At 42.9% G+C, this 17842-nt stretch overlaps 1 protein-coding gene across 2 annotated transcripts in view; it reads right to left on the bottom strand.

The window, feature by feature from the left end:
• EIF3H (eukaryotic translation initiation factor 3 subunit H) overlaps positions 1–13037 on the bottom strand; it is a 97337-nt gene extending 84300 nt beyond the window's left edge. For both annotated transcript variants that reach the window (XM_069005366.1, XM_069005365.1), the window contains exon 1: positions 12889–13037. In XM_069005366.1, coding sequence (XP_068861467.1) covers positions 12889–13008 — 120 coding nt within the window. In that variant the 5' untranslated portion in view covers positions 13009–13037. The remainder of the gene's footprint in view (positions 1–12888) is intronic.
• Positions 13038–17842: the final 4805 nt, after the last annotated feature.

A 17842-nucleotide genomic window follows, 5' to 3' on the forward strand; every position in this document is an offset into this window, starting at 1 on the left:
CACAATATGTACATGAGGCTAAAGAAAACTATTAAAATCATAACAGATTATTGATTTAATAAGTCTTTTCTGTCACTTCTGGTTAGTTTAGGAACCATTTCACCCTGTAATTATAGGAATCTAGATGGTTTTCCATATTACCTCCTGCTTATAGCCATCTCACTTTCCTTTAGCATTTGGTTGGGGTTATTTTCCAAAAGGACAAAGAAGGTGATAAAATCTATACACAGCCATAAGCCAGATATAACACCCCTTGCCACATCTCAGTAAGCAGCTGACTCAAGCACAATTTTAAGTCAGTGACAGGCCAAGAAGCATTTTATCACTCCTTCCTGAACATTAATTGCTTATGTGCATTGTTTGGGGCATCACTGGAAAAGCTGTACCTTGCTTACCCTGAAGCTTAGTCCAGAAAAAGTGGACATTCAGTTCATTTTTCACTTTCTGAACACTCTTACACAGATTATGTGTAGCTCAGCAGCACGTTCAGCACAAACTGAAAGCAAAGCTTTAACCACCACCAAAAATGCCCCACAGAAAATACTTCTAGAGAACCTGCTCTTTCAGTTGCTTTACTTCTAATTTAAAGAAGAACTACTGTGATTTAAGAGCTCTAGAATTTCCCTAAAAGCAAGAGGGAAAGCCAACCTAACAAGAAGGGGCCTCCTTACAGCGACACAGCCTGGCTGCACCTTCCAACAGCCCCAGTTCCAGCCAAGGGGGTCGTTCCCATAGTTCAAGCCCAGATTCCTACAGACACTGCCAAGTGATTGACACACACGCTATTCACTGGAAGCAAGCTCGGCTGCTGTAAACATTGGTTAGCTGCTCACTCATTCTATTACTGGGATACTTTCAAAGTCACAAAGATTTAAAGAACAAAATCAAAGCCTATTAAAAAGCTACGTCAAATTACAAAAATCACTCATTTCATATAAAACCAGACACAGAACATGAAAGAGACCGTTTCTCAATACCTAGAACTAAAACTGGTTAGTATCTAAAATATAAGATGAGAAAGAAAAACTGAGACAAGACTCCACAGGTAGGTGGAATTCAGACTTAAGAACTGAAATAGTGAAGACACTGAGCCTGTTTCTGCACAAGTACATTAGAAGGGAAGATTACTGGGTTCTGGTTAGAGGCATGTTGGTTTTTCATAGGCTGTGGTTTTCCTTGACTGTGCCAAGAATTTACATTCATCAGCTAATGTCTTGTAGGTACCACGAAATATCTGTTTAAGTAATTTATTTACTCATGTCCAAGTGAGCTGCTTGTTCTTGCAAAAGGAAGAAGTTAAACACAAACTGCAGTACATCAAAGGAAAAATTAATTAAACGGTGGAGAAAAGCAAAGGTTATTAAAACACAGAAAAATACTGAATTTTAATCAAGGTTACCAAATAGACCAATCTCTTCTTCATTATTGTCCCTCTACATTTGAATTTTACACCAGTTCAGGTTAACAACCATGTCCAGGGTTAATCACAAGCCATTAGCACACTTCAATATTGCATCAATGTAAGCAAAAATGCACCATTACACGTGTATTGAGACTCCCCGTTGCTGTGTTCACACACTGGTATAATGTAGTTCTCCACAATACAAAGTTTCGTAACACATTTCACAGTACATGGATTCATGCACATTCCCATGGAAACCGCCAAGGCCACGGGCACTGCAGAATCACTTTCTTGTGGAAATATTTCTGTAAGACAGCCCCAGGACCTCAATCGTGCGAGTGGCAGGGCATTAGATGTTATTAGCACACTGTCAGGAGGCAGTGATAGGGATGCAATGAGATTAACATCCAAAATTCTGCTTGTTACAAGTGGGATGGAGCATTTCCCCACGACTACTTAGTATATTATTTATTTTATTTCCCAAATCTCACTGAACAAAAAACTTTTGAAAATGTTCAGTATTTCAGGCAGCTTTTGCAAATTGCCAATATAATTCATATTTATTATTTGTAATGAATTCAGTATCTAGCCATCATTTCAAGAATGAAAGCTGATGAATATACTCCTTCAGAGCACAACATATGGAAATTATATAGAAGCAGTAGAGGCAGGCACAGTTTCAACATTTTCTACTCAAAACACCAGAGCTATACATTTATACTTCAACATCCAGTCGACACATATGTTCTGTGTATTAGTGAATCACCATCGTTCAAAATTCATGGTGCTCAAGTGAGGAGTGTATTGCAACTACAAGGTTTTCCTTAGCATCAACTCTAACAGCTTCCTATAAAAAGATTTAAAGATGACAGCCAAAAGCAGCAGGAGCAATTTTATTTAACAGCCTATTCTTTAACCAGATTGTGCCAGACTGTTACCATTTTGAAGCTGAAGAAAAACTGCAAGGCAGTTACCCTTATCCATCTGACCTTCAAAAATTAGCAAAGTAGGGCAGACCTAGATGGGGAGGAGGGAGTGGGAGCTCATCTGATACTACTGATCTATTTCAAAAAACGTACCCTGCACAAAGAAACTGAAATACACCATCTAAGGGTGTGTCTTTGAAGCATGACTTCCATATGCATTCAACAGATGCTTCCAAGTAACCAGTAAAATCCCTACCGGACATGACTTCCATATCATTTTAATAATTTATAACTTTTTGCACAACAGTTTTTTCTACACTGAAACACTCAGCCTTTCTGTCAAACACTTGGTTATGTGCTAAGGGGCTGCAACAGAGACAGATCCTCCTAGTAACAGCTAGTGCCAGAGAACCAAGCCTGGATGGAGTCTCAGTTTTCCTGCTGACTTAAAAGTATAAAATTGAGGAAAAAAAAAAACAACCAACCAAACCATGAGCGTCAGTTATTGCTTCAGCTTTCCCATCTTTCAAACAGAGATTTGCCTTTGTATCATCATCTGAACACTGCCACATGAAAATCACTTCCAGAAGAGTTCCATTTCTAATAACAGCTACTGTGACAAGGAGATTAAAAACAACCATTCTAATTTTATCACTGAATGCCAATGGAGAAGGCAGTATGGCTCTCAAATTGTTCTCATGGAGTGATGACAACTGCAGTAAATATCCTATGTCTCATCTAAAGTTTAAAAAGCTTTAAAACAGGGGTTTTTTTTTTTGCATTGATAATAACGTGATCGTAAAAAACCCTGAGTCCTAAGTGCTCAAAACTCAGCCCTACAATGATGAAGAATTTTGTCAGAGACTGCATACTTTTCTCAGGTATGCATAAAAAAAAATCCCTAAATATCAATAAGTGATTTACACCTCCAAGTTCTTAAACACCAAAGAACACTTGCTTAACAGGAAAGGGTATGCACATCACTTATTGCACAGATAGGGGTTCCAAGAAACAGGAAGGATGTGCAGCAAACACGTTGCAAAGCACAGTACAACATGTGAGCAGAACAAAGGCAAAGACCAACAACTCTTACATGCCCAAAGCAACATCCTAACCTCCACTATCCAGAAAAAAACCAAATATTTATAGAAGAGAATTAGCCTATTTTTGCATGCATAAAGCAAAATTCAGGTGTGTCTTCAAACTCCAGTGAGTAAATAAGCCTATTAACTTTAAAATTTGATTAAGCCAAAAGAAATTAATAGAATGCTTATCTGAAATAAATATCCACATACAAGTCATTCAAAAATATTCCCGCCTTATGCTTAAGTAACTTTGTGTATGCACATTACAAAATACATTATCAAAGTTAAGCTCTATTGTCATGGTTTTAGATTACTGAATAATCATACAAAATACTAACAGGAATAATTATTATACAAGCCTGAATGTTTTTCCATTTGGTACATTAACAACTTATTTACTTTCCATAAAGCTGCTATTATTCAGTTATACAGTAACCTAATGAAACTGTTGCACAGTGTCGCTAAAGCCAGCATCACATCTCTGCAATCTAAATGCTGCTGGAAGACTAAAAATATGAAAGAACAGTATGTTCTAAACTGTACTGTCACTGAGAAGGTATTTTCAGCTTGTGTGTAAATATGGAAAAACAACACCCAAAGTAACCATATCCAAAAAATATCTCTGGGAAAGAAAGATGAATGATAAAATACTATAGCGACAGTAAGTTGAAGATACATTATCCTTTTTCAAAGACGGGGGGGGGGGGGGGGGGGAGGGAAGAGTTAGCTCTTCTTCCTACAAGGTCTTTCATATAGTCTGTAAGATTTATTTAAAAGGTGGAAGAAAAAGTTATAAGAGTGAATAGGGTGTAGGAGTTGTTCATTTCATACACACCACCAAGGGCCTTTCAGTACTGTACCTGCTGGGTTTCTCCCCAAGGTGTGCAGTTCCATGTACACTTCCCTCACCTACATCACACTGAACATTAGCTGCAAAGCTCTAATTCTCTTCCAATAAACTGAAAACCAAAGGAGAACATTTAGCAATGTTCAGCGTGCAAGCAGACATAATGCACTGCCTCAGCAACAAAGCCATCACTTGTCATCTCCCGATGCATAGTCAAAGTTAACAGCAAACAGGACACAAAGGGAATGATTATTATCTGCTGAGTTTTAGATGTAACATTTTCATCACTAAAAGGTAGGAAGTTATTTGAAAGATATGTGGTGGAAATACTCTTGTCGTCAGTATCAACACAACTAAATAGGAATCACAAGAGCACGATCTACTGTTTTCACAGGAGCTATGAATACACAATTACCACACCAGAGACCAGTTTGATATGCACATAAGATGGACAAAAAATAAAGAGAACTTTAACTGCTAATGACAGCAGTGTAGAGGGCAACACATTACTTTTCTTTGCACACAGCAAAAGAAAGAAAAGCCTGTTTTAAAATAAGGTTTTCCCCTTCAAGTTTTGAAGTGTAACACCGCTCAACACATCTAAGCCATCTCCACATTTAGATTAACTCCTTTTGTCAGCACACTAGTTTCACGGTGTGAAGCGATACCATATGTTCCAGTTCTAAATGCCTCACTAGGGTACAGTTACCATGACACTTAGGAGATGCTGAGTGCACCAATGCACTCTTACGAATCACTTAAAGTTTGTGCTCTGTTAGCAAGTATCCACTGCTATCCACTGAAAAAATACACTGAAATTTGCATTCTCAGACCATCACGATGCGGGTACTTTACCCACTGCCGTTAAAGAAATTTCACTAAGCCTGGAAAGTGTTATATTCCAAGGAGGTTCTTGCCCTTTCAACTTACCAGCACACATTAATGCTTTCTCCTCTGAATTTAAGCACAGATTATATGTCAGAAACTCCTTTCTGGGTTAGATTCATGCAACTCACTGCTAACACATGAAGATTAATAGAATATAAAACAAAGCTCTTCTATCTTCTCCATGATTCAAGGTATCCATGAATACATCAAGCCAGTATTCAATTCACACACCAACTCTCAGAGCCAGCATAATTTGAGGTAATATTTTAGGGAAAAACGTCAAGGAAAAGTCAACAAGATTAAACTTCAACTTAAAATTCCATTTCATCTCCTTTGGAAGACACACAAAATACAATACAGCCTGAACGACGTTATATCCTAAAATACTCTTCTACAGCTCTGCAATATCAGAAAACTCTACGAAGAACAGCAGGCAGAACCCACCACCTGTGCATTCTTGCAAAGTATTCAGAAAAGGTAAAGAAGAAAAAAAAACCCACAAGAAATGCTAGGAAAAGCACGATATTCACAACTTAAGAAATGTCAGAGATTTCAGCCAGTTCAATATAGGCTTCACTGGTACTACAAAACTACTCAAATACTATGGAAATTGATTGCTTTCTTTCAAGAGTGTCAAAAGTTATCATTTTTAAAAGTGATTAAACAAACATTTGCAAGAAAAGTCTTAGAAACTGATTTCAGTAACCATGGCACCTTATTTCATTTACTGTGATCAAACATATTCTGAAGGGCTCCTCACCCAAGACGCTAACTAGGCTTTCCCAATTAACAGCTGGGGATACAGACCAATCTATCCAAACCCTTTAGGGCAAAAATGGATGGTAGTAAGAAAACAATGCACAAGCAACTTAAATATCACAATTATGAATAGAGTAACTACTGAAAAAGAATTCAAAAACTAGATGAGGTTTTAAAAATGTAGACTCACATACTCTTATCCATGTTTTTGTAAATAAATAAATAAATAAATCCTCTACATACCATAGATAAGAATAAAAAGCACCAGGCACACTACACCATCACCAAATCAGGGATGATGTAATGAAGCTTAAAGTAACAATCTTTGATTAAATGAGTCTTATCTGACACAAGAGAATGTGGCGCTATAGCCACACTGGTGATGGTGGTGCACAAATGCTGACAAGTCCTACAACTTCTAACCATCTTCTTGACATACTGTTTTGGTCAATGTATGTTTGCATTTAATATAAATAAGTTTACAAAGATATCTTAAGGTTTAGTGTAATTTGTTACTAGTTTTAAGGGTTTGCACATTAGCAATTAAGAAAATGTAGGAATAGAAACCTATAGGCATTTTGAGAAGCCTATATAACTTTTGCTACTTCCTACAATATGTAAAAATTTTGTGCAATGGATGTAAGTATAAAAAGAAATCATATGCAGTGGTTGAGTAAAAAAAACATCATTTCCATTAATGAAATGATAAAAGTAATGCACATATTAATGCTTTAGCATTAAGGATCCAGTTATATTGCTACACAAGAGCCATGTATAAGCAAACCTTTTTCAGTCAGCCAGCACTGTTCTACAAAACCATTACTGGGTGTAATTTTTTGAATGCATAAATAAATGCAAGGCAAGATTTAAAAAGAAATTTTGGTGCTTAAGTATTACAGCTAGTGAGGGGTCAGTAGCTCTGACTGAGGAAGAGGTGACTGGTCCGGAGAGATGGTCCCAAAAGGAATCTCCTTCCCGAGGCCTGGTGTCTTCCCTCAGCTGCTGGCAGGAGGGCCCGTGCAGAAGCTGCCAGCTCTTTAGTGATTATCAGCTCGTGATTCCAGCTCAGCTCTGCAGGGCACCTCCAGGCCAAGCCAGACCACAGAGAGGAGAGAGGCTCATGTGGCTCCACACGAAAGGCAGCATTATTCTTGGTCCCCTCCGACGAAGGGGAAAGCCAGGGACGAGAGCTCTCCTCTCGCAGGGGCAGAGGGCAGCTTTTATAGGGATACAAGGGATGGGTCTCAGAGGGTAAAGGCCAATGGATTACAAAGGATCTGCATAGGGTCTCCCAGAGGATTCTGGGTCTGTCTTTTCTCGCCTTGAGTAAAAAGGTTAGCTGCCTTCCCAGGGAGTCCTGCTGGGGACTGTGCAATCTCAGCAGACATCCCTCCAGGGCAGGGGCTGGGCATACCCCACACTTAAGAATTTAGTTAGATGAAGAATTGTTTTCCTTTACTTTTACCTTCCTTCCTAGAATAACCTCATGCAAAAGATTTGCAGAGAATGAAACGCCTTCCCAGCAACAACACAGTGCTTCGTAACTACTCTGAAGGCAAATGTGATTAATAAAAACACTTATCTGGCCTAGCAGCACACTTGCCTTGCTAAGAGTTCCTCATCTCCCACCCCACAGCTGTTATTTTCCCAAAGGAAGTTTCCACATATCCATTGTCTACATACTAGTGATCTGACACAACCCACAATCCACCACATGGAGTATCTGGTTTTGGATATTAGTTCAATTTCAGAATTACAAAGACTTTGATGCTCATCTTGTAAAAATGCTACTTACCATACCAGATCTTAAGCCTTTGAATGATACACCAGTTCACTTCTGCCTTCACAGTTTTCTATGTTGGCTGATATAACTACTAAAATTATGAGAAATGCATTAATATGCCAAGGAAGCCCTCCATAACTGCAATTTTAGACAGTGGAATACAGTTAGAAGTTTCACTAGGAAAGCACTTTAGAAAAGTCTCCAATATTTGATGGAAATTTAGAATCTTCAGTTAACCTAAAAATTTCTCTCAATTCAAAGGAATAATTATTTCTTACGTCCTAAAATCCATCAGCTTATAGTTTGAAATATATTGCACCTTACTGAAAAGGCCATAATATCAGTGAACCAAATCTCATTAATTTCAGCAGCTGAATTACAAAAAATTTGGTCCCATTGAAGAATTTCTTGAATACAACAAACCTGAGTTCACCAACACCTCTTGCGAAAAAAAAAAAGCAGTAAGCAAATTATGGCACTGCTTTACAATTATTTCAGACAGCTTGTGATAATCAGAGAATCAGAGAATTGTTTAGATTGGAAAAGACCTCTAAGATCATCAAGTCCCACCATCAACCCAACCCCACTACGATATTTACCATTAAACTATATCCTTAAGTGTCACAGCCACGCTTTTTCGAACACTTTTGAGGAATGATGATTCCACCACTTCCCTGGGCAGCCTGTTCCAACATCTAACCACCCTTTTGGTAAAGAAATTTTTCCTAATAGCCACTCTAAACCTCCCTTGTAGCAACCTGAGGCGATTTCCTCCTGTCCTATCACTTGTTACCTTGGAGAAGAGACCAACCCCCACTTTGCTACAGCCTCCGTTCAAGGCATTGTAGAGAGTGATAAGGTCTCCCCTGAGCCTCCTTTTCTCCACACTAAACACCCCCAGCTCCCTCAGCTGCCCCTCATCTGACTTGTGCTCCAGACCCTTCCCCAGCTTTGTTGCCCTTCTCTGTATTTTTCACAGAACTTTTCACAGAACCACCAGGTTGGAAGAGACCTTCAAGATCACTGAGTCCAACCCATGCCCTACCACCACCTCATGACAAACCATGGCACTGAGTGTCACATCCAATCTTTTTTTAAACACATCCAGGGATGGTGACTCCACTACCTTCCTGGGCAGACGATTCCAGAACTTCATCACTTTCAGTAAAAAACCTTTTCCTAACATCCAACCTAAATTTTCCTTGGCACAGCTTGAGACTGTAACCCCTCGTTCTGTCAGTTGTCGCCTGGAGAAAGAGACCAACCCCCACCTGACTACAACCACCTTTCAGGAAGTTGTAGAGCAGTAAGGTCACCTGAGTCTTTTCTCCAGGCTTAAACAACCCCAGCTCCCTCAATCGTTCCTCATAGGGCTTGTGTTCCAAGCCCCTCACCAGCCTTGTGTGTCCAGCCCTCCTCTGGACACACTCAAGCATCTCAACGTCCTTCCTAAATTGAGGGGCCCAGAACTGGACCCAGTACTCGAGGTGCAGCCTCACCAGTGCTGAGTACAAGGGAAGAATGGTCCTGCTGGCCACACTGCTTTTGATACAGGCCAGGATGCCGCTGGCCTTCTTGGCCACCAGGGCACACTGCTGGCTCATGTTCAATCAGCTGTCAACCAGCACCCCCAAGTCCCCTTCTGCCTGGGCACTGTCCAGCCACACTGTCCCCAGCCTATAGTGTTGCAGGGGGTTATTGTGGCCAAAATGCAGGACTCAGCACTTGGACTTGTTCAACTTCATCTTTTTGGACTCTTCCCATCCATCCAACCATTCCAGGTCTCTTTGCAGAGCCTTCCTTCCTTCCAACAGATCGACACACGCTCCCAGCTTAGTGTAATCTGCAAATTTACTAATAGTAGACTGAATACCCTCATCCATGTTGTCAATAAAAATATTAAACAAAGCTGGTCCCAGCACAGACCCCTGAGGGACACCACTACTGACTGGCTGCCAGCTGGATGCAGCACCATTCACCATCACTCCCTGGGCCCGGCCATCCCGCCAGTTTTTAACCCAGCGAAGAGTGCTCCTGTCCAAGCCATGGGCTGCCAGCTTTTCCAGGAGTTTACTGTAGGAGACAGTGTCAAAGGCCTTGCTGCAGTCCAAACAGACAACATCCACAGCCTTTCCCGCATCCACCAGGCGGGTCACCTGGTCATAAAAGGAGGTCATATTGGTCAAACATGACCTACCCCTCCTAAACCCATGCTGGCTGGGTCAGATCCCCTGGCCATCCTGAGCTGCTGTGTGATGGCACTCAATATAAACTGCTCCATTACCTTACCAGGTACTGAGGTCAGACTGGCCTGTAATTTCCAGCATCCTCCTCCTTACCTTTCTTGTGAATGGGCATCACATTGGCCAGCTTCCAGTATCTGGAACCTCACCAGTGAGCCAGGACTGTTGGTGAACGATGGAGAGCAGCTTCACAAGCTCATCTGCCAGCTGCCTCATCACCCTGGGATAGATCCCATCTGGTCCCACAGATTTATGAACATCCAAGCGGCTCAGCAGGTCTGACTACTTCCTCCGGAGTAACAGAGGGACCATCCTGCTCCCTGACACCATCTACCAGCCCAGGAGGACAGTTGTCCAGAGGACACACTCCAGCCCCTCAATGTCTTTCCTGTAGGGAAGGGCCCAAATCTGAACAAGGGATTAGAGGTGCAGCCTCACAAGTGCCGCGTACAGGGGAACAATCATTGTCCTCTCTTGCTGGCCACACTATTTCTGATAAAGGCCAGGATGCCACTGGTCTTTCTGGACACCTGGGCACACACTGGCTCATGTTCAGTTGATGTCAACCAGCACCCCCAGGTTCTTTTCCACCAGTCACTCTTTCCCAAACCTGTTCACTACCATGAACACAAACTTTCTTCGCACTACTTGACTGGAGAAAACATGATGGAATCTCTACTCAAATTTCTACAACAGGAAGCAAAGACAACAGGATGTAGGATATGGCATTAATAATCTGATCTTTTTGTCATGATGGCCAAAAACAAATACATACATTCTTACACCTCATCTGAAAGAAAAAGCACATCATAAATTTAAGCTTCTAGAAAATTATTTTTTACCCTGCATTTTATAATTTCTTAGAAAACCTAGACCACATACACTGGAATCCATTTTCAATGTAAGTTTATTCATTAAGAAATTAAACATTAAAATAAGAAAGAAGTTAACTACAGGACACTCTATCTGTACCAGATTTGAAAAGGAGACCTGAAAAGTAGATATTGCTGCATATTTACATATTATGCTTTAAGGAAACATCCTGACATTTAGAACTTCTCTCTTTGTCACAAATACTGGGGTTTTTTTCACTTTACTATTCCTCTGAAATACCAAGCTTTCTAAACACACTTTCACTTTCTCACATACAGAGATGACTGATGCATCTTCTATTTTGCACTCACAGACCCAAAAGCAACCTACCTAAACATGCCTTTGCTTTCAAAGCAGCCCCATTTGAAAGATTAATCGTGCCAGTGCCAAGAGGTGAGAAACCAGTGAAGAAAAAGAGATCACCAACTTCCCTGATGCCCACCAGAATTCAGAATTCTTGGCATGTAATCACCCTGGTCATCATCAAGATGACTGATGAAGTCTTGTTGCTTTGTGAGAGCACAGAGAACACATTTAAATCAGTGAGGTATTAGAAACACATCAGGAGAATTTCAGTGAGGCATTTGAAGGACTTGTAACAGGAGCCACTTTGTTTACAAAGCAAGCAAATTTATGCCAACATTTCTCTCCATCACAGATGTCATGGAAGTTTACGAACCAGTGCTAATGTCCTGAGAACACTTGGTCTAAGAGATATCTTGAGGAGGTGGAAAGTTGAAAGCTTTCACGGTTTTCAGTAAATCACCTCCCTCTGTGTACTGACTCCATGTGAGAGGTACCACTGAGCTGTACCAGAAGAAAACACAAGAAGAAGGAAAAAAAAGGCATGAAACAAAAAAAATCATAAGCATTTGCTGGACTGTCAGAAGCAGACCATCAGGGCCACTCACAGTTGATCTGAATCAACAGCAGCTCACAAAGCAGCTCAAGTGCCGGACATTGAAAAATGAGAAGCAAAGTAAATAAAATGTACCAGCTGCTATCAAAGTGTATGGCACCAGCCTGCTGCAGGAGCAGCCTGCTATCCACTGCTGGGTTTTTAAGAATATTTCACAATTGATGGGTTTTCACCACTCCTTGAAAACGCCAAAGCCAAGACACACAGACAGCTGGATGGAACAAGGCAGAAAAAATGTGATTCAAATTTTCTCTTTCACAAGACCTACTATGCACAAATACATGATTCTTTCGCTTCCCATATATTTACTATCCTGTGTAACTCCAGGGTAATGACTGAGGACTACCACTATTAATGTCAAGCAGGCTTCAAAGCTTGTCTCAAAACCATGATGTTCTTTCTCATAACCAGGGTACCAACTCTCTCCTTCACACTTCTGCTATACAGTGTTCTGTTGACACTTGACAAACATAATGAAGTAACAATGCTTCTATCCTTAAAAAGTAACTCTTTTTTCTTGCATCATTAATAGTTATTACCAACTCTGTAAGACACAAACCAACAGAAAAAGATCCAGCAACAAAGCTGGAACCAACTTTAATAGAGGCTCTTTCACTTTAGGCCTGCATATATTGTCTGTATTAGGATGGCTCTGATCTCTGCTAAGTCCCTTCAACCCGTCCGTTTATTTTATTTCTCATTAAGCAAACGCAGTAGCCCCTGGCAGCCGCGACAGAGAAAGAAAAAAGCACAACGGGTGAGGGAAAACCCACCATGCTTGTCTGCTCTTACACCTGCGAAACTTTCTGGGTATATGGTATGAGCATAAGGTATGAAACCTGAAAATAGCAACTCCGGGCACAGGAGTGGCGGAGCTGAAAGACGAAACGGAACATTTAAAGGCAATTTACTCTGCCCTGGCCCGGCCTCTGCTTGCACAGGGCAGGAGCCGCTCCCCCTGACCAGGATCGAGCATAGGGGAGCTTGGCCACAGCCGGGAAGCTCGGCAGGGGTATGAAGCCGTTCCTGCTCGTCGGTAAGCACCGGTCCCGGCAGGACACGGGCTCCGCCACGGCACCACCCCACGGACGGGCCCCGCCGGCGGCTCCACGCGGTCACCCCGCCCGGCCCCCGCCCGCGGAGGCCCCGGGCCCTCCGCTCACCAGCCCGTCGATCTGCACTTGCTTGACGGCCGAGTCCCCCGCGGCGGCGGCTTTGCCTTTGCCCTTGGCGGCGCCGAAGCCGCCGCCGGCAGCGCCCGAACCTTCCTTGCGCGACGCCATCACTGCTCCCGCACAGCCGGAAAGGGAAACGTGCGCCACCGGAAGCAGCGGCGCGGCCGGGGAGGTGCGCGGGAAAAGGGCCCCGGGCGGGAACGTGGCGGGGGGCGCGCGAGGTCCGGCATTGCGGCGGTGCCGCCTCAGGACTCCGGGCCTGGCTCGGTCCCGCGGGCCCGGGGGTGTCTGCAGAGGCTGTGCCTTGTCCCAGCTCATCCAGCGTGGGACGGGCCGAGACAGCCTTCCCTGCCAGCACTCCTCTCCACAGAATCACAGAACCATTCACGTTTGAAAAAACCTCCAAGACCATCGAGTCCAACCTATGACCGAACACCACCTTGTCACCTACACCATGGCACTAAGTGACAGGAAGGGTGATGTAGGTGAGGCAAGCAGCACCACTCACTCCTTACTGCGAAGAACAACCACTTTATTAAACAGCAACTAAGGACGGGTACCGAGGTTAAGCTCGCGAACCCCAACAGCAAGGCAGAGACTCAAAGCGGCGCACACGCAACACTGAGCGCTCCCCCTCACCACTGCGAATAGGCAGACAACCAGATACTGAGCCCCAAATCAGTCTTGATACCCAGTTCTTTAAGTCTATTGGTCCATTTTGGATCCTTCACGCTATTGGCTTGTTTCTCCTGCTGTCATTCGTCCATTTCAACGATGCCTTTTTCACCAATCATTTTCTGAGAACCTCCAGCGATTGATTCATGCTACGTCCAATCCATGTTCTTGGTGACATCACTCTTACCTGTTGGAACAATCTGGAAAACTTCCCTATGGTATTGAGTCCGCCACCCGATGGTTACATGCAGGTATTGCACCCAGTACACTGTCCACAACTTGGTCTAACAAGATAACTAACACAGAAAACATCAACCAACCCAACTCCCACCATTAAAATATTTACCAACTTAATTAATTAATTATAGAAAACTAAAACTTATTTATAACACTAAGTGCCACATCCAGCCGTTTCTTGAACGCTTCCAGCGATGGTGACTCCAATCCCTGAGTAGCCTGTTCCAGTGCTTAATCACCCTTTCTTGTGAAGAAATTTTTCCTCATGTCCAACCTAAACCTCCTCTGGTACAGCCTGAGGCCACGTCCTCTGTTCCTGTCATCCTGTTTTGCCTGGGAGACGCGGCCAACCTCTACCTGGCTACAACCTTCTTTGGTTCCAAAATGTGGAGTATGTAAAAATTTTTTTGAGAAAGGATGTTCTTTGATGTTTGATCTTTGTATACTTTCAAGCCTAATCAACAAGAAAGGAGACTTAATCTGTGAATCAAATAGCAGCTGATAAAGTCTAAGTGATGTCCAGGCATTAGAAAGAAAAATTCCTTGTTGCCTTGTTAAGGTTTAGTGATGGACATGCTTGAATGATCTCAGACCTAGGAGGTTAACAAGGAGCTCGGGAAGAAGAATGTACTACTGACAGTGGACAAAAAGAATGCAGAATTTATGGGCCACAAGGACATTTGGCAGAACCCCCAAGGAAGAAACTAATAAGGACAACACAGCAACTGTGCTGAATCAGCTGCAATGGGGTGAAAGGCAATTCTAGCAGTAGGAAATCATGACCACCAACTCAAGACACCAACTGTAGTGGGTTTGGTTTGTAACCGGGCAGAAACACCATTTTAGTGTTGTCGTTTGGTCCAAAATACTCATTACTGTTTACCTTCTGTGAGATAAGAATTAGGAGAAATGCAAAGCAGGCACCAAACTTGATAGAATATAAAGAAGTTTATTAACAGACCTAAAAGAAGAAAAGAAAAATCATACCACACCTTCAGAATACTTCTCCTCCCCCCACCTTCCTCCCTTCTCCCAGTCACAATGTAAAAAGACAACCCTTGAGATGTTCAGTCTGTTTACCACTTCCATAATAACCTTGTTCAGTCCATTTAGGAAGAGGAGTCTCTCTTGCCCATGCTATGAACACATTATCACAACGAGACAGCCACCCAGGTTGGTTCTCTGCTCGCATGTGAGTCCCTTCCCTGACTTGTAGCTTTTCCCACAACTGCTTTCGAGGGTCCACTCTTGACATTACTGGAGTAAAATTTTAAGGTTGAGCCATTCAGAAACAAAAGTTCTCTTCACCCGTCTCTGGGGGCATTTCATCTCTAAGAACAGAGGCCCTTCTCCTTCCCTGGGAGCAAAGGGTCCTCCTCATCTTCATCTCTAGGACTATCTCTGGGAACGCGTCTAGGAACTGAGGTTTTCTCCTTTTCCATTTGGAGCAAAAGTCCTCATTGCTTCCATCTCTCCCTGTTCAAATTTCTCATTAAATTACAGCTGCTTTAGCATCTGCCTATCTCAGCACAGGTGCTTTTGCTCACAAGTACAAGTTGAACGCTCCACCCCCCATGCCTTCATGAAATTACAACGGGTACTCTGATGCATCATAGCTTTACAACAGAATTTCAGCTTTAAGCATCTCCTCTTTCTTCTCCCTCAGGTTTTCAGCTCTTCACAGCACTAAAAGGGTTAATCTCACCCAGGCCTTGCAGCTGGAATGTGGCTTATCGCTGTTGGTCACACGATCTGTGCCGGACAGCAGGGCAGCTTCAGCTGAATCTTGGCTGCACTGGAGAGGGGGAGCCGGGCTGCTCTGGCTGCCCACAGCAGGGCTGGGGGGTGAGGGGGGGGGTTCTGCAGGTGGAACAGGGCCCATCAGCTCCAGGATGGCCGTGGCCTGGCCTGGCCTGGCCCGAGTAGGGCCTTAGCCAGGCCCGCCGGCCCCCGCACGGGGCCCACAGCCCCCTGTCCCAGCACGGAAACGGGACAGAGCTTTGGGGGGGGTTTGTCTGTTCTTAAGTGTGCATCACAGAGGCGGTCACAACTTTAAGTGGCTTAAAGAATTGTCCATATTCAAATGGGCCAGCTGATAGGTTCTGTCAGGTCAGGTCACAGAGGAAGCTGTAGGCACCCCTTTGCAAGAACATCACTTCCGGGACTATGCTTGCTAACCCATGACACCGACCAACTCAAAAGAAGAGAAAGACTTAGCATGTGGACTAATTAACATGAGAAGCAAGAGAATCATTAACCAATAGAACACAGAACACTAATTAAGAAAACTAAGTAACTTCTAACAAATGAACATTAGTGCCTGTGAAAAACTACTCACTCGGTTTGAAGTTTTAATTGTTTATTAACTGACAATAGGGGTCAAATGATAATAATCATCCAACCAAGACAGAGGGATACAGCGCTGAGTGGATGACTGCAGACAGGGGGCAGCCAGAGACACACCCTTCAGCTAAGGGATACAGTTTTTAAACCCTGGGGTTTTGACCTAACTCCTCCCTGACTCTGCCTTCTTTCGATGTTTTCATTGGCTCATTGTCTCCAGTGTCTTCTTATTGGCTTGTCATTTGTGCAATAGGGGTTCCCCGTTTATCCCTTTATGTAAAGTAGGTTAAACCCACCCCCCCCCCCCTTTTAGAACAAGATTACATCATCTATTTCTAGAACTTTTACAATCGACCAATTACATTTAATGGTGATTCCAACAACGAACTCATCAATAATGAATGTATTTTCATAAAACTCTCATTAACCATTTACAAAAGCCAACCTTACTAATTGCATTTATAACAGTGCCTTTGCTAAAATGTATAAATAGTGAAAAGTTTTGGTAGTCGTTGTGCTGGCTTTGTGGATTTGCCACCCAGCGCCCCTTTCTGCACAGAACTGTAAATAAATCAAATACTTCAGCTCTGTGTGGATTGGCCTCTTGCACAGCAGGTGAAAGAACATGTTTGGGCAACACTCTCAGTTGTAGAGAGCAATAAGGTCCCACTTGAGCCTCCTTTTCCCCAGGCTAAACACTCCCAGCTCCCTCAGCTGCTCCTCATCAGGCTTCACCAGCTCCATTGCCCTTCTCTGGACTCATTCCAGCCTCTCAATGTAGTGAGGGGCTTGTAGTGAGGGGCCTAAAACTGAGCACAGGATTTGAGGTGTGACCTCACCAGTGCTGTATGGAGGGGAAGGGTCACTGCCCTGGCAAACCATTTCTGACAGCCCAGGAACCTCCATCTGTGCATTTCCATGGCCGCCTCTCGCAGTTCTGATGCCACAGTAACGTGAATTCCCAGCCCTGTTTCTGGGCCAGCCCTGGGCTGCAGTGGGGGCTCCCCAGCATGGCTGAGAAGACTCTGCTCTTGGGGGAGGATTTGCACCTAAAAAATCTGCATGTGTTGAGGGAGATGCACTTCTAAGAGATAATAGATTTGAAAGCTTTGTGTATTATCTTTACAAAAAGCAAATTACTGAGGAGTGATGTGAATATCTGTTGTTCTGAGCATGAATAACAAGGCATCACTGCAAAATCTTAACTTTACACAAATCCCCAAACTATCAACTTCTCATGCAATTCTCAGGAACAAGTTTGTGTTGCATTAAAACAGTTGGTTTTGCTTTGCTGCTCTGTTTTGCTTGAGGTACAGGTTTTTTTGTGTGTTTTTTTTAAATTTAATTTCAAACTCTTCAAATTTCTTCTGAAAAATCTAACGGGCTGTGAAAGGCAGCCCTGCCAAACCCCCCAAATCTGTTCAGACACTATGCCAATTATGTGATTTCATAAAAATTTATCTTTTCAACAATGTATTTCACAGTAATTTCTAGTTAAGGGAGAAGAACATATTTATCAACACCAATATTAAAATGTATCTGTATTCGCCTGCAGACACAGACCCAGCATTTGCCTGTTCCTATAAAATGATTCTAACATCACTTAGAATAGTCCCTGGCAGTTGCTTGCGTTGGTGCTGGAACAAATTCAAGCGAAGAATCTAGTATAATAATCATCCCAGCAAGG

The sequence above is a fragment of the Aphelocoma coerulescens genome, chromosome 2 (assembly GCF_041296385.1).
Source record: "Aphelocoma coerulescens isolate FSJ_1873_10779 chromosome 2, UR_Acoe_1.0, whole genome shotgun sequence".
NCBI lineage: Eukaryota > Metazoa > Chordata > Aves > Passeriformes > Corvidae > Aphelocoma > Aphelocoma coerulescens.